The sequence below is a fragment of the Tursiops truncatus genome, chromosome 19 (assembly GCF_011762595.2).
Source record: "Tursiops truncatus isolate mTurTru1 chromosome 19, mTurTru1.mat.Y, whole genome shotgun sequence".
In the NCBI taxonomy this organism is placed as follows: domain Eukaryota; kingdom Metazoa; phylum Chordata; class Mammalia; order Artiodactyla; family Delphinidae; genus Tursiops; species Tursiops truncatus.
This window is the reverse complement of record NC_047052.1, coordinates 9509662-9537171: the sequence shown is the minus strand read 5'-3', so window position 1 is coordinate 9537171 and position 27510 is coordinate 9509662. Positions and strand designations below refer to the sequence as shown.

Here is a 27510-nt window from a genome sequence, read left to right as displayed (position 1 = left end):
CCTAAGGCAGCGGGTTCTCAGCTGTGTGCTTTATGTTCATGAGGCCAAATAATTTTAAGCTATGGGTCTGTTTGGGGGCTATACCAGTGACCAATAATTATTGAAATAGTGAATGGGCATTAGGATAATTGGTTCGTGAGCAGAGATAGTGTGTGTGTAATGTTCTCCACCAGCACCTTATTGCATATGTAAGGTACTAACTTGATTGAATCCAAGCAGCCTTCGTGATTACAGAGTCCTCATGGTGTGGACATTGGCATTGCATCGCAGGGGCAGTGGCTGGGTCCGGAGGCGTCACCCTTGACTGTTTTTCATCAGAGGCTGTGCTGTTATATCTCAAAAAAGAAAAAAAAAAATAAAAGGTAGACTAATTATATACTGGAAGTACTGAGACTTGGGGAAAACACGTCTTAAGGGAATATGTTATTTTTAGGAAATCATCAAGGTCATCAACATAAAGGGAATAGAAGGAACTTTGTTAGACTTCCTATCCCCTCCTCTGAGGGTTGTTCGTGTTGCCTTGTAAATTTCACCCCCCATCATCGGTGGGACTCACTCTGGTCCCTTCAGAGCTTATAGGATTGGGGGTTGGGGGGGCACGTCTCCGCCCACCTCAGGGCAAGGTTAGCGGGAAGGACCATTTTTCCAAACTTCACATGCCCTGCTCACAAAGTTTATGATAAAATAAAAACTCTTCCTGTATATGTATAACTGATTGACTTCGTTCTAAAGCAGAAACTAACACACCATTGTCAAGCAATTATACTCCAATAAGAACGTTGAAACAAAACAAAAAACAAAAAAACCCACGCCTTCCTACTGAGAATCACGACCCACGTATAATGGTATTGCTGGGAGTGTGAATGATTCAGAGACAGGAAAGGCTGCATACACTGGGCTTCACGGGAAATTGGTGGCATGCAGAAATCGGGAGCGTTCCATGATAAGAAAAATTCAGAAGGGACATTATGTTGTCTTATTGATTCAGTGAAAGAGCATGGTAGTGTTTGATAGGATTATTCGGGACTCTTTTTTTCTTAAATACAAGTTCAAAGCCTTCAGTTGTCTCTCCTTCATTGTCATTGAGAGATAAGCGCAGTAATGATTGAGTTAAGGTTGAATATCACAGAGGCGAAAGGAATAATTCTGAGGACTTTTAGTCTATTAACTATATGAGGCTTCTTAATAGTTTAGCTTAAGGCAAAAATGATTTTATTCTAGTTTCATCCTCGCTGAGTCAATAATTAACGGAGTTTGATTAAAACTGGATTTTACTAAGTGTAGAAACCATCTGGGCCTCTTTCCTTCCATATGAAAAATGGTGAGTTCTTGTCTCTGATCAGTTCCAGGCATCCAGCCTTGGGGTGAGACTCAGGGCCCCGACTTCATCGTAATGGCCTTGCTTGGGGGAGGCAACAAGATGTTCCTTTCCACGTGGCCTTGCTCCTGCAGGGGGGGCAGCACGGACAGTGCACCGTCTCTCTGACTGGCCCATGGGGAACCCCTGGCTGTCTACCAGCCCCTTGTATTTTTATTTATCTTGGCCCCTGTTCCACATCTCTGCTTTTCACCGTGGTTAACCCTCCTAGAGGACCAGGTGAGACTCGTGGGGATTTCCTGTCCGTCGGCCACTGGCAGAGACTCGGGTCACTCAGCAGCTGTCTTTGGGTCCACGTGCTGGGTTATGGAAGTGCTCCCTGCATTGCCGCTCAGAGCTTCTCCCCACCTCCTCTTAGACCATTGCTCGTACTGTGTAGTCACTGCTTGCTCTCTTCACCATCTTCCCCACCAGGCCTGGCCGCTTCACGCATGAGGACTGGGTTTTATTTGCTTATCTCTAGCACCCGTATCCGGCACAGGATTTGACAGCAGCCAGGGTAAACTATATCCATGGAATGGACTCGGGAAAAGAATAAGGTCAAGGCGATGTAGGTGCCATTTTCTCTGGATGTTGAGAGCTTGGATTTCATGCCACGGGGCTGGGCTCTGCCCTCACGTTCCACGTTTCCAGGCTATAAACAGCCATTCCTGGTTTTGGCTGCCTAGGATTCAGTGGTACCAAATCCTTACCGTTTTGAGGCCTCACTGCTTTGAGTCTTTTAAGAAGGAGGTAAGAGAGGCAGATGGGGAGGAAGTGGGTTGAAAGTTTGATTTAGCGCAAGAAGAAAGAAAAGCAAAAAAAAACACAGCGAAACAGAAGAGCAGGCAAGAATGGTTTGTAAGTGCCCGTTGAGGGTTTTGGTGTGTGGCGCCCTTGCAGTTTTCCAGTGGAGGGTTTTGCCAGCCTGGGTGAGCTGCTGTTTACAGTCAGTGCGGTACTAATTGTGTGTGTGAGTATGTGTGCGGCGGGGAGAAGATGGGCCTTTAAAAAAACCGTATGGATTGCTTGGCATTTACTGAGGGTGTTACCTCTCCATCCCGGTTGCCAAGATTAAATTGAATCATCCCCGTGGCCGTTCAGTTTCCCTGTGCGCAAAACATAGCCACCACTCTTACACTTCTTTCTCCCTCTCTCCTCTCCTTCTTCGATTCCTTTCTTTCTCCATCTGTCTTTTTTTTTTTTTTTTTAAACATACCACACGTTTCTCACTGAGTGGGTACCATTCACCACATGGAGTAAAACCCCGGCGAGATGTTCCAGGCACGTGCTGCCAGGGCACCTGGCCGAGACACCTGAGCACGTGTGTGACGGGGGTGGGTGGATGCCTCATGACCATTTACAAAATGGGGAGCTCGTTTTGGGGGTCCTCCTGTTTATTTCCCAGCCGCCTTCCAGCTGGACTGGCTCTTTTGGGAACACGTGGATGTTGGTGCTGGAAGCTCCAGTCATGTCATTTAATTCCAGAGCTTTTTTTTTTTTTTCTTTTTCCTATCATGAATTATTCAGGCAATGTTTTCCAGAATTGTCATCAATAAGTACAGACCCAGAGAGAACGTGTATAACCACGCCTGCGCCGGGCCTGCGAGGAGTCGGTATTTTCTGGCTCAACGAAGTTGCCAAAGAGAGGATTCAGAGCCAGTGTGCTTCCCTCTCTAGGCAGTGAGTGATGCAGGTACCACACTCAGGTTCGCTGATGTTTGGCTTGGATTAAAACCCAGCCAGGGAAATACACGCAGCCCTGCTGGCGTGGAGTGGGGGGCGGGGAGGCTTTTATCCTGAAATGTTCAGCGGTGAAGAATGGCGGGCAGGACAGAGGGTCGGCCAGGAGCCAGCAGTTGAAGTTCTTAGTCCATATCCACAGAAGTCTGAACTTGGCACATAAGCGCCCTCCCTCTCTGCAGGGATTTTTTTTTTTTTTTTTTTTTTTTTTGTAAAATGAAACTATTCTTGGAAGAGTGCCTGCCTATTGTGAAAAATCAGACAGGTCAGTTCGGGTATCTGTGTTTGTGTAAATATTTCTGGCATTATTGGCAAAAACCGTCGGACAGGAGGGCCCAGGATGACCACGGCCCGCCTGCTGCAGCCATGCACAGTGTTTTTGATACGAACTTGGGAGATGGGAAGAAATCAGAAGTAGAGGCTTCCTGCAAACTGGAACGCTGCCGCCCATTTCTCCCAGCTTCCCTTCTCGCTGTACTGCAGCTTTTTAGCTGGCTGTCTCCCAAACGGTGGTCCTTAGCTTGGGCTGTGCGCTAGGATCGCCTGGGAAATTCGTGAAAAATAGTGATGCTCCAGACGAATTGAATCCAGATCTCTCGTGGGGGAGGGTGATGGCTTTTATTGGACGGGCGTGCAGGGTGGCAGTGAGGGCTGCAAACCCCAGAGCGCTCCGTCCTTAGATTTCGGGATCTGGAGAGAGAGATAATGTCCCCCTGGAGTTTTAGGTGGAAGGTTTCTGGGGGCGTGGAGCTGGGTCAGATCCCCTTTGAAGAAATGAGATTGGGCTTTCAGCTCGACCCAGGGTTGTAGTGTGCTTCCCTGGAGGCTGTTACCCTTTCCTGGTTTTCCTTCTCCCTGGGTCACTTTTAGGTCCATTGGAACTGTACAGGGTCTGCCTGTCCTTAGCCCTCCGAAATCCTTTAAAAAAAAAAAAAAAAGCCTTTATTCACACGTAAGGCACCAACTGCACAAGCCATTCATTTAAAGTGTACAATTCAGTGTTTATGTTCACAGAATGGTGCGTCCATCACCACCATCCATTTTAGAACATTTTTATTAGCCCAGGAAGATCCACACTCCTTAGCCATCACCCCAGCCGCCCCTTCTCCCAGCCCTAGGCAGCCACTGATCTGCTTCCCGTCTCAGTGGATTTGCCACTGACATTTCCTATGAATGGAGTTATGTAATCCGTATCCTTATGTAATGGCTTCTTTGACCTAGCATAATGTTTTCAAGGCCCATCTGTGTTGTAGCATCTATCACTCCTTCGTTTCAAGACTGCATAATACTCCATTGTGCGGATATACCACAGTTCACGGATCCATTCATCAGTTGAACGTTCGCATTGTTTTCACTTTCGGGCTCTTACGAATAATGCTGCTATGAACATCCATGTACAGGTTTTAGCGTGGATTATATTTTCATTGCAACATCCTTCTATGGCATGTCTTGGCAGTATCACCTCAGCCGTCAGGGAAGTGTCTCGAAATGCTTTGCATCAGAAACAAGTCATTATTAGCGAAGTGGGCAGCTCCGGACCAGGGGCCAGGGTACCTGGGGGCCTCTCACTCTGCACCTGCTGTGTGACCTGGAACTGTGAATGGCTCAGCTTCTCGGCAGAAGAAGGAAAACAGTCCCAGTTACTCCTCTCCCCACCATAAACCGCCATCTTCCTCCCCCCCACCAACTCCCACTTCCAGAGCTAGCAGGCGAACTGCTTTCTGAGAAAGGAAGGTGCCGTGTTCCTTGATTCCTACAAGACGTCAGTATCGTTTGTGTGAGTCACGTGTCCACGTCTCACGTGTTCCCACTGAACGTACTTGCGCCTTCTCACAGTCCCGTCTTTCGTGTGTTGCTGACTGTTTTGAGATTGATGAGGCCTAACTCACAAGCAATGTCTGTCTGGATTAAGGGAACCTGAGAATCACGATTTATATCTGACCCGAGGAAATTCCCTGTAAGCTGCTTATAGGAGGTGCATGCTGAGAGCATGATGGGAAGATGGAGCCTTCCGGCCCGTGGTAGAATGTGGACTCTGCTCTCATTCTGTTTTAACTGTGGTAACAGTAAGCTAACAGACCCATGGTCCTACCTGTAAGTATCTGCTGACAGTTCCACTCTTGTAGATTTAGTTTAAAAACGACATAAGCTGCAATTCTGATTTTCGCCCCCATACTCTAAGTCTTTAGTATGGATTAAAATATAATCCCTTATTGTAAAAAAAATAAATAAAACATAAACACTTTGATCAAGATGGTTTAAACTACATATGCCTCTAATTTAACTAACAGTAAAGTGACTGTTTTCCACTTAAAACACCATCAATGTGCCATGCTTTTTTGCATTTGCATTTTTAAAACTAAAACTTTGCACATCATTAAAAATTAAGTTTCTCTTGCAAATATTCACAGTGTGCAGAAACACTAACAAATGTTTATGCATTATCTCACCACCAGGGGGCATTGTGGTTTGACCGTTCATTTAAACAGCCTGCATTCGATCAGTTTACCCAGAAAAGAGGAGGCCTGGGTGTATTTCTGATTCCTCCCAAGAAGGACTCATATCTGGAAGAGAACAGATGTTGATTCTTTCTCCTCACTAGCAAACGGTTAGTGTTGTCAAATTTGCTAAACTTAGCAGTTGAAGATTAACATGCAGTATATAATATGCATGTGCCTAACTGTACAATAAATAGTAAATCACATTTTTATGCTTTCTCTGAACTTGGAAGCTGCAAGTTTTTTTTTTTTTTTTATTCCCTGTGTGTGATGAAATAAATAACGTTGAAATACATTTTAAAGATGTCAGTCAGGGGGGAAAAAGTGCTTGGCAACTGTGTTTGATAGATTTCTTTTATGATTAATTCTCCTATTAAGTTTTAATGACTTTAAGGATATAAAGCTAGAAACCACAAAACTAGGCATGGTTAATAAATAACTGAAATACCAGGTGTATAGAAATGCATCTATGGAAAAATGAACTCATATATTCTCTAGGATGTATCAGGAAACAGATCTTTGGCAAGTGAAGAGAGTCAGATATCCCCGAAGGGGGGGAAAAGTTGAAGAACAGTGAATTCAAGAAGATTGTCTTTCTTAAAGAAAATCCTTTGAGAAAGGTACTCTCTAAGATTCACAAATGTAAAAAATTATTTTCTGAACCAGTGTTTATCAGCAAGGCGGTTGTTCTCTCGGAATGCATTTATCCATTGTGGGTTTTTAAGCATCTCTGTACAAAATTTCAAGTATTTCTCAGAATTTCTTGTCACAGTTTTCTTCCCGAGCTCATCGGGCATGGAAAGGGCCGTGTTGCTTTGCTGTTTTAGAAATGCTCAGAGGACTGCCTGGGACCCCGAAGTGGGAAAGAGTGGTGACGGGGTTTTAGTAATACTATCTTTTTTAATTCCTTCTGCACCCAAAACTGATGACATATGACTCGGTTCTTCCTCAAAGCATCTCTGTGAATCGGGGAGGATAGAAGAATTAATTCTAGGTTCCAAACAGCAAAAGTGAGGCTCGTCAGGGGCTTGCAGGCTTGGCCCGGCCTCTGAATTCTCCCTCTGAGCCACCCCACGTCGGAGGGTCTGCAGGTTCATGCCTGGGGCCCTCTGTGGTAGGCACAGCTGGATTATTTACTTTCTAGAACATCTCGAGTTCCTAAGCCGACCAGTTTAGAAACCAAACACACATTAATTAACATGAATAATGACTAGGAAGAATTGCAGGGCCCCCAGAAGAAGAATGTATAAATGTGCATGCTTTTGTATATGCTTATGCATGTGTGTTTGGGCCTGAAAGGAGACAAAGGGTGCATTTTGCACAATCCCTTCTCTCCACGCAGGGCTCTCCTTGAGCTTTTCTGAGTCCCCAGAGCACAATAGGTACCCTTTGGAACCTTCACACCTGGCAGCCCCCCATGCTTCAGAACTTGAAACCTAAAGATCTTTTAAATACACAGAACTTATTTTTGCAAGCTCTTGGCCCATTCCAACCGAATACCGATTCCCAGCCTCGAAAATGCCTGGAGTGAGAAAACAGGGAATATTGTTCTTTTCTGTTTATATTATTTCATACTGAGTCAACACACTTGCCAAGAGTCCGAGGCAGCTTCTGGCTTGACAATGTCTTATTTAACTAGCCTATTTCTAGAATAAAGTCAGGGTCCCCTGGGGCCCTCTCAGTGGCACTCAGGTCACTCATGAGCTGGAAGAGACCAAAGCAAATAAAGCGAATCTGTTTCTCCAGGAAAATCATCTTACTTTTTTTCTGGGCTAGGCCACGGATTTGGCCCTGGAAGCCAGAGGGCCTCGGCCAACACCGGATACCCAGCTTGTCCGGGGTTTCAGAGCCCTGGAATCTCGGAGACCTGCCTCTCGGGGCTGAGGGGCTGTGCCAAAAACTGAGGCTTTCTGCTTGCTCCCAACCTGGGCAGCTAGCTGCTGGGCAGCCTCTCTAGCCAGCGCCTCACTCCAGGCCTGGCCGTATCTCGGGCTCTCCTGGTACCCGGAGCACGTCGGCTTGAGGCTGGAAGAAACTCGAAGCATTTGGCCAGGAAGAGGCAGCTAGTTCCAGCTGGCCCGAGCGCTGCGCTTTAAAAATTACCCAGATGAACTGATTTTGTATCGGGAGTGGGTGGAGAGGACTCCAGGGCTGGGGAGGAAGATGCAGGCCTCTCTCCCCCTAATCATGAGCGATGTGATTTGGAGAGGGAAGCAGAGGCTTGGCTAGGCAAACTGCATTTCCTTGGCCGAGCTCCAGAGGGGAGAAAGGATCCAGAGGGAAGGCACAGGCAACGCTGTGTCCGGTTAGCCTCTCGCAGACCCCCCAGGCTCCCGGACCCTCTGCTGGGCGTCAGGTTGGTTGGTGCCCCAAAGAGGGTGGCTCTGCTGAGCAGGGTCTGCCGAGAGAGGGGAGGCCTCGGGCTTCAGGACTGGGGGGAGTGGCTTCCGTGGACGTGAAAAAAACGACATCAGAGGCAGGAGGCATCCCTCCAAACATAACTCGGCCTCCCGCTCTCCCTGCAGACAGAAAGGCCGCGCTCTCTTGGCCCGGTGCCTGCACGCGTTCTTGGCACGCCGCAGACTTTCTGTATCACTCCCGCCCCAGCAACGAATCTGGCCGGTGACTTGGCCACTCTCTGAAATGAAGAGTACTACTTGGGCGCCCATAACATTTTATTTTAACGTAAGAGAAGATAAAAGGAAAGAGAGCCTGAGCCCTCTCCTTCTTGATTCCCTCCACCCCCAGAAAGTCTAGCCAAGAATCTGCAAAAATGCATCCACCCACCCACACGTTGACGGGCAGGTTTGAGACCCTGGTCGCCTTTCCCACAGCTGCCTGATGCCTGGATCCAGGGGTGCTGCCCTGCCGGGTGGAAGGGCGTTACGGGGTAGACCCCCTTTGGAGGTTCTGTGATGACTGTTTCTTACCCAGGGCCTGTTTTACGCTATGCCCCAGTTCCTTCAGGCCATGTCCCTCCTCATCTGTGCCATTGTCGTAAATACGGGGGAAGCGAGATCTTTCTAGCAAGGGCAACATTATCTCACCTAAAAGGATAGACCCTGAGACTGCTCTTATATTCAGGCAACAGAGAGCAGAGAAGGGAAAGAGTCAACCAGGAGTACAAAGAGTATGAACGATCTCTGTGTGTTGACTCCTTTTCGAAAGACAAGATGAACAGAAATACATACATATAAATATTTCTTTCCGGCCAACCACCATAGATTAGATTTCACATTCGAAATGTAAATTGTGCCTAGGAAACACCGATGTTTATTTTAAGCAACTGACCCTCAGGGATAAAAATAAAAAGGAAAAGGGAAACAAACAAACCGCGTTACTGACAAGAGGTAGGATGTTCTGTTTTCTGTCTGGCAGCTATTTTCCAGCTCTGGCATTTCTAGGGAACGCTTTGGAATACTTCAGGTCCGGTTCAGCCATGAAAAACCGTCTGTGTTTTTACGCTTTGAAAAGACATGCAGAGAAGCCCACAGCATGTCACATTAGGTGTCTTATCCTTGAGGAAACAGCAGGCAGCATCAGTGTCACCCACGGACCGTCCCCGCCCCCAGCATCCTTTGAGAAATGTCTCGGGTCTGTCTCTAGCCAGGTCAGCCCTGAGCTTCTTGATCCACGCGCTGGACTGTTTGGGAACACATCTGAATTTCGGTATGTAGCAGGGGAAACGCCGTCTGGCTGTTCCGTTCCGTGCCCATGCCGCTTCCTGTGTCCCCCCTTGACAAGGTGTGGAGGAGCCTCGGGAGTCCCACCACCTTACGCTAAATGAGATGACACGGCCCTCTAACTGCAGGATGCAGCCGACTGCTCTGCGGAACAGGGTTGGCTCACCTTGCCTTGACATCAGGGCGTCCCTGTGTTTTCTAGACTCATGCCCACCCGGATTCTCGCTCTTTTATTTCTCAAATCAGTTTTTGCCTTGGAAGCAAGATTCAGAGCGTAAGAACGTGGCTTGTCTCTCACACGTTGTGGAAGGCGGGCCGTGCCCTCCGTGTCAAATGAACGGAAGAAAAGCTGGTGGTCCCAGGGATGGAGGGAGAAATTGGAGCAGGGGTGCTGGACAGGAACCCATCTGCACAGGTGTCACTGTGCCGTAACTGTGGCGGGTCTTCCTCCGCGGGGCTGTCTCCGTGCTGTGGTTCCCTGGGCAGAAGGGCGAATAATGCTGGTCCCTCCACCTCCTTTGTCTTTGTCAAACCTACCAACTCATTCCAGGAACACAGATATTTCATTATCTGCTACTGTTACATCTCGATCCTGGATCCCCAGGCTGTGTTCAAAACTACCGCCCTCTCAAGGAAAACAAGGGGATTGTGCCAGGAGGATCTCCTGTTAGCGTGTGTGTGTGTGTGCCCGTGCGTGTGCACATCCGTGTGTACATGCTTGTGCACCGTTGGCACTGTTTCCAGCGAGCAGTAAAGTCCTCCCCTCCTGTGGACCCGGGACCTGGCAGTGAGCTGGAGCTGGCAGAAATTTTGTGACCGAGTTGTTAAACACAGTCACTACGAAAACTTAAATTCCATAAACTTACCTTTAAACAGGTTGTATTCAAAATGAAGTTATTAAAGCTCCTTGCCTCCTAGTCGTTTAACGACCTCTGCCTGTTTTTATCTGTGCTCCTGGGGTTGTCTGGGTCTGGATGGCAGAAATGCTCCAGCCCTGCGACCACTGACATGACCTTGCTAGCTTGAAGCAGCCCTTGCTGGGAGTATTTACACCACGGAAATGGGCAAAAACTACACCAGGCCTTCACTGATTGCTTTGTTTATATTGTCTCGGCTTAGGAAAGTCGTTACAGTGTTAATAATGCAGATTAAATGTAAGGGTATCATGACTCTAGTCATTACCTTATGAATATTATAAAAAGGAGGAAATATTCCCTTAGCATAGGAAAGAAAAACTATGATCTAACTCAGCAAAGAAGCTGCTTGTGCCATTGAAGAATGGGTGACATTTCAAAATATGACTGTTTTGACTGTTTCACTTTCATCTTACTGGTTAAGTAAAAAAATTCTTACTGGTGAACTTAAAAGCATCAACCAGCACTCACCAACTGCTTCCTGGCAGTGGATGCAAGAATTAGGCAGAAAGCATTGAGAGCACTGGGTGAGAGTCAGCTGGCTCTGTGGAATTTATAATGAAGAATGTTGCATATTTTCACTCGTAAATTGTGTGCCAACATCTTTTATATCAGTAAATTTTATAATGGACCTGTATAGAGTTGGCCCTCCATATCCAGGGGTCCCGCGTCCCCACCTTCAACCAACCTTGGATCATAAATATTCGGAAACAAAATTCCAGAGATACCCAAAAAGCAAAGCTTGAATTGGCCACATGCTGGCAACTACTTATATAGCATTTGTATTGCATTTACAGCTGTTTCTGTACCGTTTACATTGTATTAGGTGTTACAGGTAATCTGGAGATTAAAGTATAGGAGAGGGTGTGCTTAGGTTATATGCAAATACGGTGCCATTTTATATAAGGAACATGAGTATCCTCGGATGTGGGTGTCCACGGGGCTCCTGCAGCCAATCCCAGGAGGATCCGAGGTACGGCTGTATATATATTTATAGGCATGCTTCCCTTCTTGGAGACCAGACACACTGGATTCAGTCAGCTGCTCGCTTGCGAAAACGTTGGAGGGTTCCTTGAGACGGCGTGTGCAGACGGGCCTGCTGCAGTGACTGGTGCAAAACCACGAGGACAGCCGTGGTCATAAATACCGTCTCCATCCCTGTCACCATCGGAGGGAGCAAGATGACAAGTGCCGGCACAGCGTGTCCAAGAGCAAACTCAGCCAGCGCGATGCGCTGCCCGGTGCACCTGGCTGAGACTGCGTGCCTGTGGTCCCCGGGTGTTCATTTTCCCAGGACAAAAATCTACTGTGGCTGGCAAATTGCACGTCTTCCCCTTTCTCTTCATATTCACGGCCCTTCCTACAGACTGTACAGAAATCAGGAAGAAGCAGGGGGCAGTTATTGTTCATGTAAAGGCGGCCCATCTCTCTCTCCCCAGCACACACCTGGTCTCCAGATACAATCAGGGACCATCCATTTCCATCTCCTTACATCAAGCCTTTCAGCATGGTTTACAGGTACCCCTTCTGCCCAGAGGCCCTGACCTTTCAAGAAGGATTTGAAATCTTTTGAGAGCTCTGAAATGATGCGAACCTGAAAATATCCACCTGGAAACGAAAAGGGAACAAGGTGACACCTGGCCCTCCTGTGGAAAAGGATCCCGGGACCTCGCAGAGCTCTTAGACGTTGCGGGAACGTCTAATTTGTAGGTCCCTTTCACTTCTGAGAGCCCGGCATCCTGTGTCCTAGGCCTGTTGCCTAAGACCGGCCCAGCCTTGTGGGACAAAATGGTTTCAGAGTGATTACAGTACCTCCTGGCTTCCATATCCGCCTGTATTTCTTGTTATTCTAGTTGAGTACTGCATTCAGACAGAGGTTGCCAATAAAGTTTATTGTAGGAGCCGTGTGTCAATATCTGTTGTACCCCTCGCCTGGGGTGACTGTAATTAAAATGCCACAGATAGTCTGGGAGAGGCGTGAAAATTTGATGGCAAATTGATTTCAGGTTCATCTTGAAGTTTGTCCTCAGCTGGACTCGATAGGCCTGGCAGCCATGGGACGGCTTTTATCAGGAGGGTCTGCTAGAATGAGACAGAGCTGTCTCGATCTGAATATTAAATACAGCGCACTGTTTATGACAGATTATTCCTTTAGTGCTAAAGCACGCAGCTACTTCTCTTTACACAGTCTTCTCCATTGAATGTGTAAGATAGGATCGCACAGATCCATTTTACATATGAAAAGAAGTTGTATAAAACTCTGGGCATAAGAAATAAAGAGTTTTAGAAATGCTGGCTTCAGACACAGGATATTCTATCCAATATTCTAAACTTAGAAATGCTCCTTGGATCTAATTTAAGAAAGCTAGAAAAATAATGGTAATCAAGATAGTGTAATCAAGTATCACAGCCTTATATTGTTTCCTCAGAATAGTGCATTGCAGAAAAGGAAAAAAGCCACATAAGTGGAGGAAAAAATCCCAGTATTTAATATTATAAATTGCTGGTTCCTGTAAACTCCCATTTCTGCATCACATTATAAAAGCCATTATCCTTGTGCTATTGTTCATGCAGAAATGCACTATCATGATAATACAATTTTAAAAGTGTATTTGTTTTTAGAATTTAATTTGAAAAGGGTTTGAGGGAAAATCATGTGGAGTTTTGAGTGTTTGTAATTTTAAAAATGTGTTCAGTTGAATCAAATGTGTTCAAGAAAACCCGCTTTATAATCTGAACCTGTTTCTTGGGCAATTAATTGTATATACTTTAGAATTTGACATGGGATTAGAAGCAGTTGAAAAGAGGAATACTCAAATGGGGTGCCTTCCTTCATTCGTTTAGCAAATAAGAATTGAGTCCCTACTCTGTGCAAAGCAAAACTGGATGAGAAGAGATTTCTAGGTGGGATTTCAATGAGACCCATGGCCCAGGCTACCCTGTCACTATATATAAGTGGGGCCTGGATGAATTTTTCCAAAATGCTTGAACTAGTGATGCCAAAAGCTGCCCGACTGGCTTAAAAATAAATGAAGGGTATAGTCTCGTTCCTTTGAAATGGAATTTTCAAATGGAAACAGAAGCGATTCCCTTCATTTCCTGGAAGAATCTGGCTCTGCATCTCGCTCAGTGTTATTTCTCAGGCAGTCACAGGTACTAAGGCCCATCAGTGTAAAGAGCCCAGCATATGCTCATGGGTCATCAGAGTCACTCCTTTGCACATTCAGGAGATATTTATGGATCTTTTATTAGGACAGTTTTTATGGCCCAAGATTAAAAGTTAAAAGTTAAATAGTAAAAGTAACGAAGATGTGCCTTTGGAGGATGCAACTGGTTTGTGTTTTCATTCCCTCCGCTTGTAAAGGCCCATTGAATTTTGATGATAGCATTAAAAAAAAAGAAAAAAGAAAAGGATGCCTCAGATCATTTTTGGAAGGAGACAGTGTATGAATTAACAAATTACTAAAATAACCTATACTCCAGAGATGCTAATTTATATCTTCTCTGTAAGTAGGAGGCTTTTCTTTTTTGATGCAGAATTTCTTTGTGGCAGCTTTAACATTCTCAGGAAATACTGTGGGCAACATTCGATAAAAGATTGAATTATTTGATCAAAGAAAATAAATATCTAGATAGTGCATTCACAGCCCTGGGAGAAGTGATCCATAGAAAACGATGCTCCTTGAAGGTTCGTCCGAGGGTTGGTTTCAGATTCTGAAGTACCGTATTGTAAGGTAGTTCCTGTTGGCAGGGAGCAAGTTCAGAACAAAGCTGCGCTGTATGATGGATGAATCAGAGATCTAGTGGAGGTGGAAATAGTAGCCTGGCCTTGGGTACGGATTGTCTATGAATTCCACTGAAACTTATTGATGCACAGAGAGGGCAAATAAAGAAGGATTCTGTGATCAAAACTATTTCAGAAATGCAGTACACATCAGAGCCTTTTCTTTTTCCTCCAAAGATTGATTTATTTTTTATTTATTTATTTAATTTATTTTTGGCTGCATTGGGGCTTAGTTGCGAGATGCAGGATCTCCATTGAAGCACGCAAGATCTTTCATTGCGGCGCATGGGCTCTTCGTTGTGATGTGCGGGCTTCTCTCTAGTTGTGGCCCGCAGGCTCCAGGGCGCATGGGCTCAGTAGTTGTGGCGTGCGGGCTTAGTTGCCCTGCAGCCTGTGGGATTTTAGTTAGCAGACCAGGGATTGAACCTGTGTCCCCTGAATTGGAAGGCAGATTCTTTACCACCGTCAGAGCCTTTGACATGCAAATTTCTCACACCTAAGAAAGGAAAAGAATAATAGTATTTTCCGAACTTACCTCATGACCACTTACCATCCTCCCCTCACATTTTATTTTATATTTTATGGGACAGTATTATATACAACACCCAAGGAAGAGATACTTAGTGTTTTCCAGTTTTATATTACCACTTAGCCCTTACTTTCCCCCTCTTTTATTATTTTGTGGGACCAGCCTTCTGTGGAACACCCTTTGGGAGACTGTCTTTACTCACAGGAGTCTGTTACAAGTCCTGATTCACTCAACACTGCAAAGGGTAATTATGTGACCAATTTTTCCCCATATGATACTTTTTAAAACCCTGTTAATGGAATGACTCAAAATCATCCAACCCATAATAACACTAAAACATTTAGAAAGACTTTTCTCTGTTTACAGAGCCCTCAACTATCAGACAAAAAGTTAGAGTGACTTTCAGAAATACCAAGATCATCTATATTGTATTCTAATAGGAGCCGATTTTAATATCTTTACTAATGCACTTGCTATAACTCCCTCCTTTAGTAATTAGATAATTATGTATAATTAGCTTATCAATTACGTGCAACAGCTGCAGTTGATGGTGTGTGTGTGTGTATGTGTACAACCGCCTGGCAGCAGCTTGTGAGTTCACTATTAGACCTGTGAAGTGTTTCTTCTTGGCTTGTTTTCACTATTTTTTTCTCACGTGTGGAGGGGAAGGGCAGTGCAGTGAACTACAAAAGGAGCAAAAATGAAATGATCCTAACCTCCTCTGGCCGCCCTGGTAAATTTAGAAGAAAGCGTCATCACTGCCCCTTGGGGCTCTCAGCGCTGATAACACCACCCTTGCCAGTTACCATGTTCCCTAGGTTACTGCCTGCCCCGGGGCCAGAGAGCAAGGGGTTTCTGATGCATTTGAAAAATGCACTTAATGTTGGCAAAAGACTTGTTATATATTATTAAGTGGAATGCGCAGTTTAAAAAACAATACAGAGTCGTTTCCTTGTTATATAAAAATATAAAATGGATTTACATAAATAATATTACTATAAGTTAGCTGCCAGCCTGCCTTCCTTTTCCCAAGAAATATTGATGAGATATCGATTCTGTGCCACTCCCTGTGCTGGTGCTGCGAATATATCATATAACAAGATGACCATTGTCTGTGTTTTGGAGATGGAAGGCATTTTGTTATTTTAAAAACTGTTTTTCTAGAGTTGACCACTTCTGGAATGGATTTGTCCCTTTTATCATCAGAAAAAAAAAAAGTTTAAGATGCTGTAAGTTCCTAACAAGGCTAAGGCTGGGCACGTAGTAGGGGCTCAATAAACACTTCTTGAGTTAAATGCAGTTATATTAGCCTTTGAAAGCAACGCTGAGATCAGACACTGGCTTTTTAAATTTATTTATTTTTTCGTGATTTGTTTGCCCTTTTGCGATCATTCATTTACCTGGAGGTACTCAGGGGAGAGATGGGTGACAGGCACAACCCCTGTGGACTTGTCCTCGGGAAGGCCACTGGTGGGACCACGCGGGCTCACGTCGCCATCACTGACCAGAGCAGGTGGTGACCGGTGAGACACCGGCCTCCATCAGCTTGATCACATCCTGGTCTCTGCCCACCTCCCCCCTACAGCTCTCTCTGCACCTCCCTTCACACCTGCCGGGCTCCAAGGCCAGCAAGACTGCACGCTCAGCACCGCGGCAGGTTTCTTCCGTAAAGGCGGCTTTGCAGAGGGCAAAGGGTCCTCTCCTAAACACGTCAGCACATTCACTGTAGGAAGAAACCAAACATAGAAAAGAAGAAAACCCTCTAAGCTTGGCTTCCTGGCAAAGTAAAAAGGCTTGTGACGGTGACCCATCTTTGGCCAGCAGGAACTGTTTGCATTGTTCGTTCTTTCAGTCTGTCTCTCTTTCGCTTTCATTCTCCTCTCTTCCTTCCCACTTCAGTCTCTTATTTTTCTCCCTCTGTCTCCTTCCTACCCCTCCCCCCTTAAAAACATTTTCCCACAAATTAGATGGTGGCATGTGCTCGCCACAGTCAGTGAAACCACGCCAGTGAATAACATGACACAAAGTCCACGACGTCCCCCTTTCCTTCTGGAGCCCCCTCCAGCCATACCGGCTCCCCAGGGACCACAGCTGACAGCCCACCAGGAGCCCTTCGCACTGTCTCCCAGCTCTTGTTTTCTGTGTGCTTTTACAAGAATGCTGCCCTTGGTACGCACAGTGTGCTGTCCCTTGCTGGCTTACCTCCGTGACCGAGACACATCACGGACATCCCTCCAGGTCAGTAGACGGAAGAACGAACTCATTTCTTCTGATAGCTGCATGATATTCCGTAGTGTGGATGTCCCATGATTTATGGCAGTTGGACTTGCATCCATTTTAAATTCTCATGTTCAGAGCTTTCTGGACGTTTGGAAGCATTTTAGAAAATTGACATCATCTCTGTAAACGTACGAACGCGAATTCCCTCCGGAACGTCCAGCTATTTAGAATCCCCTGCCACGTGGCTTGTTTGCACACTCTGACTCCCCAAACATTTGCCTCCGTTTTGCACACGTGCCGTCTCCTCTTATTCCTCTGAGCCCTTCCTAAATGCCTGCAGAATATATATATTTTTTTTTTGCATGGGCAAAAGTCCAGCTGAAAGAATACTTATTTAGCATAATTTAAACATGAGGGTTTTCTAATGCTACTTCCATTTAAATAATTCAGAGAGCTGTTGCAAGGTGTCTGAATACTGGGGGAAGAGAGCTGTTAATGGAAACATCATCGAGGCTGAAGACAACCTGTGTTATTCCGTCTGCAGCTGAGACGTCTAAGATAAAGATCAAGATTAACATTGTCATTATCGGGTGGTATGTTATCTGAGTTACCTGCTCCTTTCTGGAGGCACGGGTCTGATTCCTGCGAAATCATTTTTTCTCCTCTCTAGGAATGGAGAATTTGACGTGGTTTTAATTTGGACTGCGTTACTTGTTTGCCTTATATATTTTTAAAAGTTGTATGAAAAGCTCTCGCGTGGCGTTTCTTATTTATGAAATCAGGGCAGCCGTCCTTCAAATACGAAGCAGATATCTCAGAATATTAAAATCTTGGCCTGCATTAGTAGCAGCGTGAATGATTCTCCTGAAATCGACATATCAGGGAGCGTCTCATCTATTATTAAATTACCTTTTCCTCAAACAAAATATATATCAGATGTAACTTGATACCCAAATTCCTTCCCTTACTAAACTCGAAGCTGTGCACATGCACACACATCTTTATTCTTGGTTTTAACATTTTAAACATCCACAGAAAAGTAATAGAATGAGCAATAGAAAATCGTCAGGGTTGAAATTATTTCCAGCTATGTTTAAATATGAATGTCTTGTTCGACTCTTAGCATATGTATTTATGGCCGTGTGATATCATTATGGCATCGTAATGAATGTCTGCTGAGTTATGGGGGATTCAGCAGGGGATACAAATGGATTTGAATTCTCTAACTGTCATGCTGTGGTCCGAGACGGGCGGAAACTGACATATCCCCCTGCATTAACACATCTGTCAAGCGTCCTCAGCCCTCTGTGCAAGTCTCATCTGTTGGGAGTGAGAGGTGGGGTGGCCGGAGAAAGCTCTGCGTCGGGACAGGTGTGAAATAAACAAACACCAGTCACATTATGGAGCTGCCTGACTTGGCTTTGAGTTTGCATTAATCTGGACTAAGAATAAGGCTGTACAGACTTTTTTTTTTTCCTTCCTTATTCTGGACGCCTACCGTTAAATGAAGTGACTAGGATACCTTATTATTTAGTCTTTATTTTTGAGTGAGCCTGTGTGTGGAGCACAGAGGCGGAGGGAAAAGAGGCGGTCCTGAGTTTGGACTGGACACTCCCCTTACTAGCTGTGTGCCCTGGAGCCAGGTGACTAAACGCTTTGAGCCTGAGTTTCCTCATGTTGCTTGCGAACAAATAATACTCTGTACTTCCCAGTATTCTTATAAGATTCACATGCAATAGGTACGTTAAGGGTCTAGCAGGTGCCTGTTAAATAATGGCTTAAAATGTGGCAGTGGGCGTGGCTGTTTCGTCTGTTTTTATTATTATCATGTATGTTCTCTTTATACAAAACACACCCAGTTCCCTCAGGAGTAGGGTTTTTTTCCAGTTTTACACAATGGGAACTTACGTTTTTAGCATCAGCAACACATGTTTACCGAGCACCCCAATTTCATTTATTTAAGAGGTATTTATTGAGGCAGAGTGCTACACCCTGGGAAACAGTAGCCGGCCACACGTGACCAGTCCCCCTGCGGCCGCCCCAGCACAGAGGTCACCTTCCAGGGGAATGGATGCAAATCCCACCTGCTCAGGGAAGGAGATTCTGGTGAAAAGAGGAGCATGTCCCGCCTTCAGAGAGGTCTCCATGCCACCAGGATGCTGCCCACTTCCTGCGAGGGGCTTGGCTTCCAGGCGGGACTGGAGGAATGCTTTGCCCCTGATTTCACTGTGCACAGAATGACATTTCATCCGCTGCCCAGGGGCAGCCACCTGTGCTGACTGGTGCCCACGGGCCCTGTGGTTCGTAGCTCTGCTGCCCCTCAGTGTAGGATCAGGTGGCTTGCGCCCTGTGGAGCGTCTCGCGAAACCTCCTTTAATCCCTGTTTTCTGTGCTAGATTTCGTAGCACTTACCAAAGTTGTTCAGTCTGATTTTTGCTTAACTTTTTTTCTTAGTTTAATCTGATAAATTAGGTAGATTGTAGATACACATGTAGTCTTCGAAGCGGGGCTGCTTGGCTCTGTTGGTTAGCTGTGTGGTCCTTGTGCCTCAGTTATATCACCTGTAGAATGGGGATCGTAATATCCCAGACCTCAGTGAGTTGTAAGGATGTAAATTTTATGTATTAAAATGCTCAGGGAAAGCGTAGGACGTGATGAGAGCTGCACAACTCTTTGCTTTTGCTTATTCTTCTTATGAGTAAATGCATTGTTCCGATAATATTCATCTTCGGGACATTTTTAAACACATTTTGGCTTAGTTCTACCCTCTGTCACTCACTGTACCCCATCAAACCCCTCCACATAAGGTAAAACATGTTAACAATCTAATCTGTTTCTTTCTGAATTTTCTCTATGCCCATATACATTTTTGTGAATCCTCCATATGGATATATACAGATACACGTACATGTTTAGGGTTTTTGTTTTTCTCTTTTTGGTAGTTTTGCTTGATTAAACGTGAAGTCATTCTATGCATACTGTCCTGTATCTTTCTTTTCTCATCCCACTAAGGCATGATGTTCCGTGGTGTGGACGTACCGTGATTTATGCAGTCATGCCCCATCTTGAACGCGTTGAAGGGCATCCGTTTAGCTTCCAAAGGTTTCTCCGCACACTCCTGCCCAGCCACAAATAACGATGCGATAGGCATCTTTGTTCCTATGTCCAGACTGATGCTTTTATTTCAGTGGGATGGATTCCCAGGTATGGGACTGCTGGGCCAGACTCTAAATTTTTAAAATGGATTTTTATCAATCTAATGGAGTGTGCTGACGAGAGCCAAAATCTTGATAGAAACACTCAACCGAGAGTGAACTTTTTAGACGTAAAAGTGGATGGTGATTAAGCGCACACACATTAAAAAGAGTAATTTGACCAGCGTTATCACAGTATTAATTGATTATAATGTCTGGAAGACTTTTAGATTCCAGTATCTGAGGGTGGGGAGGCAGGCGGAGACTCCACCGGTTATGCCCACAGATGCTGCCCACCAGCGGTAGGAAGTAGCTTATCTCTGCTAGTGTTTTTGTGGGAGGCACATCACTAATAAGTATCGTCGTGGATGCCAAGCACCAATGGTCAGTGGCCGTCCGGACTGTGCAGTGGACAAGGATGCCGAGGCTGAGTCCAGGCTGGGGCGCTGGGGCACCAGGGGGACCCTGGTTGGTTGGTTTGTTGTGAAGGGTACGATGTGTGGGACAGCATCACGCATCCACGCATTCACTGCTCCTGTAGCAGAGTGTACCTTTCACCCTCGCAAATCTCAGAGGCGGATAACGGAACGTCTGTGACGTGGACTGCCTTTTCATCCAAGGCTTCCAGAGGCCCAGCATTTGGAAGCTCAGGGAGGGTCTTGGTTGTGCCCGATGGGTGAGCCATGAGTTTGCATTTTACCAAGGTGTTAGCAAGTAGAAGGTAGAAGGGCTCAAAATAAGTAATAGCATGGGGGGGTCATCAGAGCAAGAAGCACGGGCTGAAGGGTTGACCTTATAGGGTGAGAGAGAGAGTGCTTGTAGACCCTTCCAGAAACACACTTTCTTAGTCTTGGAGGAGAATTGAGTTACTCTGTTTAACTGCACAGTGATTAAATGATTTCCTTGATTTAAAATGTTTGACAGCTTCCTTCCGTAACATAATTCTTGATCCCATTGGATCTTGGAAAGTACGTTTTGTGCATCTCCTCTGCTTTTAGGTGTTACTTTTAACTGGGGGCTAGTAAGTGGTGATGGGAAGATTCCAGGAGTGTATCAGAGTTAGTGGAATGTGGGAGAGGCAGAGAGACTTAAAAGGCATGTTCTGATGCCAGTATCTTCCAGCTGTGTTAAACTGGGTGAATCACCTACTGTTTAGGCCTCCTCTTTTGCCACATGGGCAGAGTTCTACTTCAGTCACAGGGCTGCATGCAGCTTAATGAACTAATTGTGCTTACGTACGTACATTTTGAATAAATGTTAACTAAAGAGATGGGATTCATCATATTGGTTTCCAGACTGTCCAGTTTGTTGGTGTTGTCGAGATGCCTACCTTTACAAGTGTCCTTTTATTTTACTAGTCTTTGCAAAGAGTCCTTCTCAAAGTATTAAGTAGTATTTAGCTAATGGTTTAAAAAAAAACCCAAAACACCTTTTTTAGTGTTAATAAATGCACAAGAAAAAGCAATTTACCCTAAACTCTAGATCTACGGAAATCGGTGTGTGTGTGTGTGTGCACGCACATACCAGAGTGTGTACTGTTTAGCTTGTAGGGTATGGAGGATTGTTGAATTTTAATGGTGTGTATATAGTTTTGGTCCTGGAGAGGGGGAAAGGGAGCATTTGAAACTCACGACAAATTTTGCAAATTAGGGGGAATCTGAGGTTCAGAGAGATTAATATGCCAGCAAGTCACCTTTTAGGGAGTGGTAGGGCTGACTGCAAACCCACAGCTGTCTACTCCTAAGCCCCATTCTTTCTGCGTATAGAAGACTGCAGGAGAGTGGGGAAGAGAGAGAAGGCATTCTTTTAAATTCAGAAGTCGAGCTGAGATTCGCTCACTTGGGTGTTATTCTCTTTACTAAGACAGGAAGTAGATTCATGAAACCTGGAAGTAGTTGAAAAATGAGGGTTAGAATTTAAAAAAAGAAATCCAGTTAAATCAGGCCACCATTCTGGTTCATTGAAGGCTTGTTCTATATTAAAGAAAAACAAAAAACCTTATTCTTTGAGTGTTTCTTAGACTTAGCTTTTCCCTACAAGTCACCTCCATTCACACTTCTGGAAGTTTCCTTCTGTGTCGAATGGTGATAACTCACCCAAGTCCTGGGCTCTGGCTGCAGTTTCTTCCTCTGTCTCTGATGTCACTCCTCTCTGCCTTCTTCAGAATCTATTATATGACCTCCAGATCTCTCTTCGACTCCCTGTATTACCATTAGAAGACATCTACACTGGGAAATCGCTCAGTTCCTGTTTTTGATTAATATTTTATCAGCTGCAAGAGGAAATGGTATTCTATAGCAACACTAAAAAGTAATTGAGCAGATGAGATGTCCCTGCTAGCTTTGGTAAAAAGTACGGGCAAGGTTACAAGCGAAGAGCTCGGGATAATAAAGTCAGGTGTCTGAAGCGAATATCTGGTAGGGTTAAAATCTAACACTGGTGTGCACAGGAGTCAAGCACTAAATCCTTCCCTGAGCAGTGGCTTAGCCATTTAATTTATTGACAGTAGTCATTGCAACAGTAATCATTACTACCTTCATTGAAAGCCACATATCTAAAGCAAAGGAGCTAAAATGTTAATTCACGTAGTATTTAATATGCACCATTATGTATAAATTCAGGGTTATTAAGTGGACAGCTGTAGACCGGATACGCTGCAGAACCCAGCAAAGGCTGAGAATTCTGCTCGCCCTACTGTATTCAAATCGTTCGAGAAGAGAGGAAGTACTATAGCCAGCAGTAATAATACCATCCGGTAATTACCAAATCGTAAATGTTTGGGGAGCTGAAGGTCACGGGCTTAGTAGCAAGTGTAGTCTGTCCTGACGCATTTCAAATGTTTGCATTCTATATCCGGGTGGTGGTATTTTAATTCTGACTGGACAGTCTGATGGGAGGAAAAAGAGTTATTCTTCCATATTTATTTTTCTTCATCTTGGGTGAAAAGCCTTTTTGTTGTTCGTAATGTAGTGGGGACCAACCTTCAATAAATGGAAATGATTTCAGCGCATCGGTCAGGCTTCCTCGTACAGAGACGTTCCGATTTCCCTCATACGTGGTGTCCGCCATGGGGTGTCTGATTTACGAGAACATGACCCTCGGGCCATCAGAAAACGTCTGCCTAAGCTCTCCCTGCAGGAGGCCAGGCCTCCTGGGAGGCCCAGTCTACAGCCAGGAGCAAGACTTTTAGGCTAAGAAATTGCAGATAAGAGCATATCACCATTTTAAGAAATACCAGCGGATTTTTTTTTTCTTTCTTTCCTTAAGTATTTTATTAACATTTGCTACTGTACTCAAGCCCAGTTCACTTAGGCTTGTGTTTCTTGTGCATCACATGGGAACTTTCGTTAAATTGTGGCAATTCCAATTTGTGTGATTGTCAAGCTGACATCAAATAACGCAAACCGGCTTTTAGCCTGCATTCCTCACTTTGGAAATCTCTGATGCATTTGGGCTTGACTCCCTTCTCTTTATAAAGTTACCATTTTTATTGCTAAGGTAATACCTTACCTTACGTTACCATTTTTATTGTTGGTGTGTAAGGGAACTTGTCCTGATACGCCTGACATGGGAACCAGGCACAGCCGTTAGGGATGCAGCCACACACGGTGCTCGTTTTTCATTGTTTAAAACTGTTTTCCATCCCTTTCCTCTCAATCTCTCTCTATTAAAATCCCACTTAATTGGTAACGTGTAATTGTTTAGAGACTCCCCATTTGTCCTTTAATGAATTATTAGCATTTTAACAAGTAATGTTTAATATCTATTAGTGGAAGTTAACATACATGAATTACTTAATTTCTTTTGACAACACATATGTTTTCTTATCAAGCCAAACAGAAAATATTTGCCTGCAAGAAATAGTCGTCGTGGTTCTTGCTTTGCAGTCAGGGACCGAACATGTGAGTAGCAGTGCCTTGCAGCCTCCACTGCATTTTGCAGGGGACAGTGGTGAGGAAAATGCCAACAATATGTTGTTTCTTTTTAAACAGTCTTCCTCACTCCTAGGACCCAAGAGGGCCAAGGGCAGTGGTGTGCTGCAGTGAGCATTTAACTGCCTGGAACGTATCTCAAGGTGTACAAAGGCCACATCTTCCAACTCCTCTTTCTGGTGTCTGGGCTTGAGACTCACCAGAAGTTTCAGGAAGATGAGTACTGCTTTAAGAAGAAGGTTTGAGGGAAAAAGTAAATTCTTTTCCTTCTAACTGGAGATATAAAAATCATATAAGCGTGATGTATCATTTGATTGGAACATTATATTTTATAGTCACAGAGCCCATGTGTCATCAGGTGTGTCTCTGACATCCAGTAAGCGCTTCTGGCCTTTGTGATTTTGACAGAAATGCTTCTGTGACAGTGTTTTGGCGCCTGTGCACATGGCCCTGGGTGTGAATATATGCTTCCGGGTCTGTGCTGGAGCGAAGGGGTGGAGCGCAGAGCACCCGGAGGAGGGGCGGGCCCCACTCCACCAAGCGTGGAAGGAGGGGCTGGTGGCAGAAAGGAGCAGTAGCGGAGGCGGGTGCAGGGCCGAGCGAGGCGGCTTCTCACCGCTTCAGGCCCCCTTGCTACCCTGGCAGCCTTCAAGGTGCTGGTCGTTCTGGATCCTTACATCAGGAAGCATGGTGGCCCTGAGCCATCCTTCCTCTGACCGTCGTGAGTAAGGACACCAATGCAAGGGGTCAAATGCAAGCGACTCCTCACAGGTACCCATTGAAATAGGAGAGGTCCCAGCACCACTGCGTAATGCGCCAGACCCAGTGCAAAATGAACATGGGAGGTTCCAGCCAGGGGCGGGGAAGTTAATCTCCCCTTGCCCTGGGCCCAGCATCCCAACCTTGTGTGGACAGGTGTCCTCCCAAGGATTGCAGCCTCCACTCTGGAACATACTTGGGACCTGGATTAGCATGTGCAAGAGGCCCTTTTCCCAGCCGTCAACCAAACACAATGTGGTTCTGTCAGCCCAGGACAGGGCAGGCCTGAGGTCTTGACCTCTGGCCGTCCCCACCTCCAAGCCCACGCTCCCTCCAGGAGTGAAGGGCTGCAGGGCGTTTGGTGTCCGCTGCTGGGGACACTTGGGATAAGGGTGACAGTGGTCCCAAGGTGGGGCTGGGAGGGAAGGGCTGGCCTGGCCCACGGTGCAGTGGGCAGAGAGCAGTTGGCCTAGAGGCTGTCCCGGGGGGTGGTCATGAGGGCGCGGCAGACAGACAAGAGCTGACTGCAGACTCCAGTGTTCATCGGACTTCACTTACAAAGCACAAATTCAGACATAAAATTATTAAGCATTGCAAGATGGCGACCACAGAGCATTAGGGCCCGAGCATGGGGCCCTGGGGACTGCCCTGGCTCTGGATCTCAGGAAAGCTTACCCATGGTGTGCAACTTGCAAACATTTCCAACTAATGGCTTCCAAGAGGCCACGTCACAAGCTTGTGAATTTAATGGAAGAGCTTTTGGTTGAGAATGTGGCATGTGGCTCTTCTTATTTGGAAGTGAGTTTGAAGCAAATCAAAATGTGAACCCCTCCCGCTCTTGGTGAGGTGGATGTGTGACACGGGTGTTAACGTTTGTTGACACACACACAGCGTATATACTTTAAACGGATGCGGCCTGTTATGTGGAAATCATACTTCAACACAGTTGACTTAAAAAAGCCACTCTGTGGGGATGAAATACTCTGTGGGACCTGAGGACCACAGTGACTCAGCTCACTCTTCTAAGTTGGTGGCAGAAGCATCCTTTCCACTTGGTTGGATCCCTTAGATTAATCAGCTTTAACTGTGTTTAATTATGGATTTTTTAGTCCCGCTATGTACCTGATATAACTTAATATTTGTTATTACATTTAATTGTTACAATAACCCCATGTAGAAGGTATTCTTTTGTCCAGTTGGGGTGGTTTTGCCCATCAGGGGACCTTTGGCAGTGTCTAGAGACATTTGTGGTTGTCACATGGGGGGGGGGTTGCAGTGAGGGAGGGAGGGAGATACTGGCATCTGGCAGATCAAGGCCAGGGATGCTGCTAGACATCCTCCAGTGCACAGGATGGCGCCCCCAGGACCAAATGTCAGTCGTGCCAAGGTTGAGAAACTACACTCTGATCTGTCCTGAAAGATTCAAGGTGATGATGTCACAGGATGAGTAACTTGGAGGGGTGGGGATTTTAACACAGCCCAGTAGTAGTTCACCCTCGTTTACTCTGGACAGTTAGGAAAGAATTAACGGCAGAAGACTGCCCTCACCATCACCGACATAGAAAGCACTCTTATTCAAGGTGCTAATTACAGTGTTTTGTTGCCAGTGAAAATGAGAGTCAGATTTCATGATTGATTCATGATCATTTTAAAATTAATGCTGCTGTTATCACACAAAGCAGCGGTAAGTGGAGGGGAGAGAATTTTTGCTTTGGGATGCTAAGTCAGCATCGCAGTAAACACCCAGCAAACCCATTTATCTCAACCTTAATGCTTAGTTTCTTCTAAGCTCTTCTTAGGTGGCTTTCGGCTTTTTGACATTCTTTGGCAGTGGTAATTTATTAATTGATTTTTAAATTTGGCTTGTGACAATGAACTTTAGTTAGGGGTTTGAGGAGAATGGAACGGCCTGTTTGTTTTTTAGTAGCTGGTTTTTCATGCTTAGCCTTAGGGAGCAGTAGAAGTCAGATAACCTGGCAACTAGGAGGTCGTAGACCTCCACCTTCCTCACATCACTAATGAAGAATCAGTTGCTCAGAGAAGGACTTTCTATAACATACATTCTAATAAAAATCACTGATATTAAAGTAACCCCCTCATCAAATGTATCCTAACATAGCCTCATACAGATGTGCTCACCTATTGAATTATTTGGTGTTTGTACGTATGTTTTGTTTTGTTTTACTTTACATTTTGTTGGCTTGTTTTGTTTTTTTGTCCCATGGCAGTCTGATGAAGGCTTCTCAGAACGTTTTTAAATGTATACTGTAAAATACTTGGTATAATAAAAGGCACCAATTATACTTAGAGTTCTGTCTGTGACCCCAAGGCATGTATTGAAGCAAAACCACCATGTGATGTAATCATAGTTTTAGAAATCAAACTCCAAGAGAAGTTTTGTGGATGTTTCTTTGTTGCTATCTGAAATTCTTCACCCTGTAAACTTCATTCTGGTCCAGCTATTGGTGACAATAATGATTTTTAATATTTATAGACTGATTATAATATTCTGGTTGCCGTGCTAACCTTTTTACAGCATTTATCTCATTTCATTTTCACGTCTCTATAAGGTAGGTTATGCTCATTCCACAGGGGAGAAAATGTAGGCTCAGAGAAATAACATTACAATCCAAGTTTGGAACTAGAATTTCAAACCTGTGCTCGGTCTTAATCCCTTCTCAGTCAGTTGTCTTCATTTCATTAACACTGATTGTATTTTATTTCAGTGTGGTTCTCTGGAGTTGTTTATAGCTTAGGAGTCTTGGCATATGCTTATTAGAGAAACTTCCTAGGTTCCCAGGAACCTAGGTGCTGATAGGCTGAAATCAGACAAACCAAAACAAAGATGTCCATTCAGCTTCCCAGCCCCAGTGCAGACTTCGACGTTTAGAAATCCT

General features: G+C 45.1%; 1 protein-coding gene across 6 annotated transcripts in view; it reads left to right on the top strand.

Annotated features, from left to right (window-relative positions):
• WWOX (WW domain containing oxidoreductase) overlaps positions 1–27510 on the top strand; it is a 973868-nt gene that overhangs the window by 341760 nt on the left and 604598 nt on the right. The window contains exon 9 of one of the 6 annotated variants that reach the window (XM_019941690.3): positions 5557–25872. The exons of the other annotated variants lie outside the window; for them this stretch is intronic. Within the exon in view, the coding sequence (XP_019797249.1) occupies positions 5557–5685 (129 nt within the window). The 3' untranslated portion in view covers positions 5686–25872. Of the gene's footprint in view, positions 1–5556; positions 25873–27510 lie in introns of those variants that run through there. 6 annotated transcript variants of the gene reach the window in all.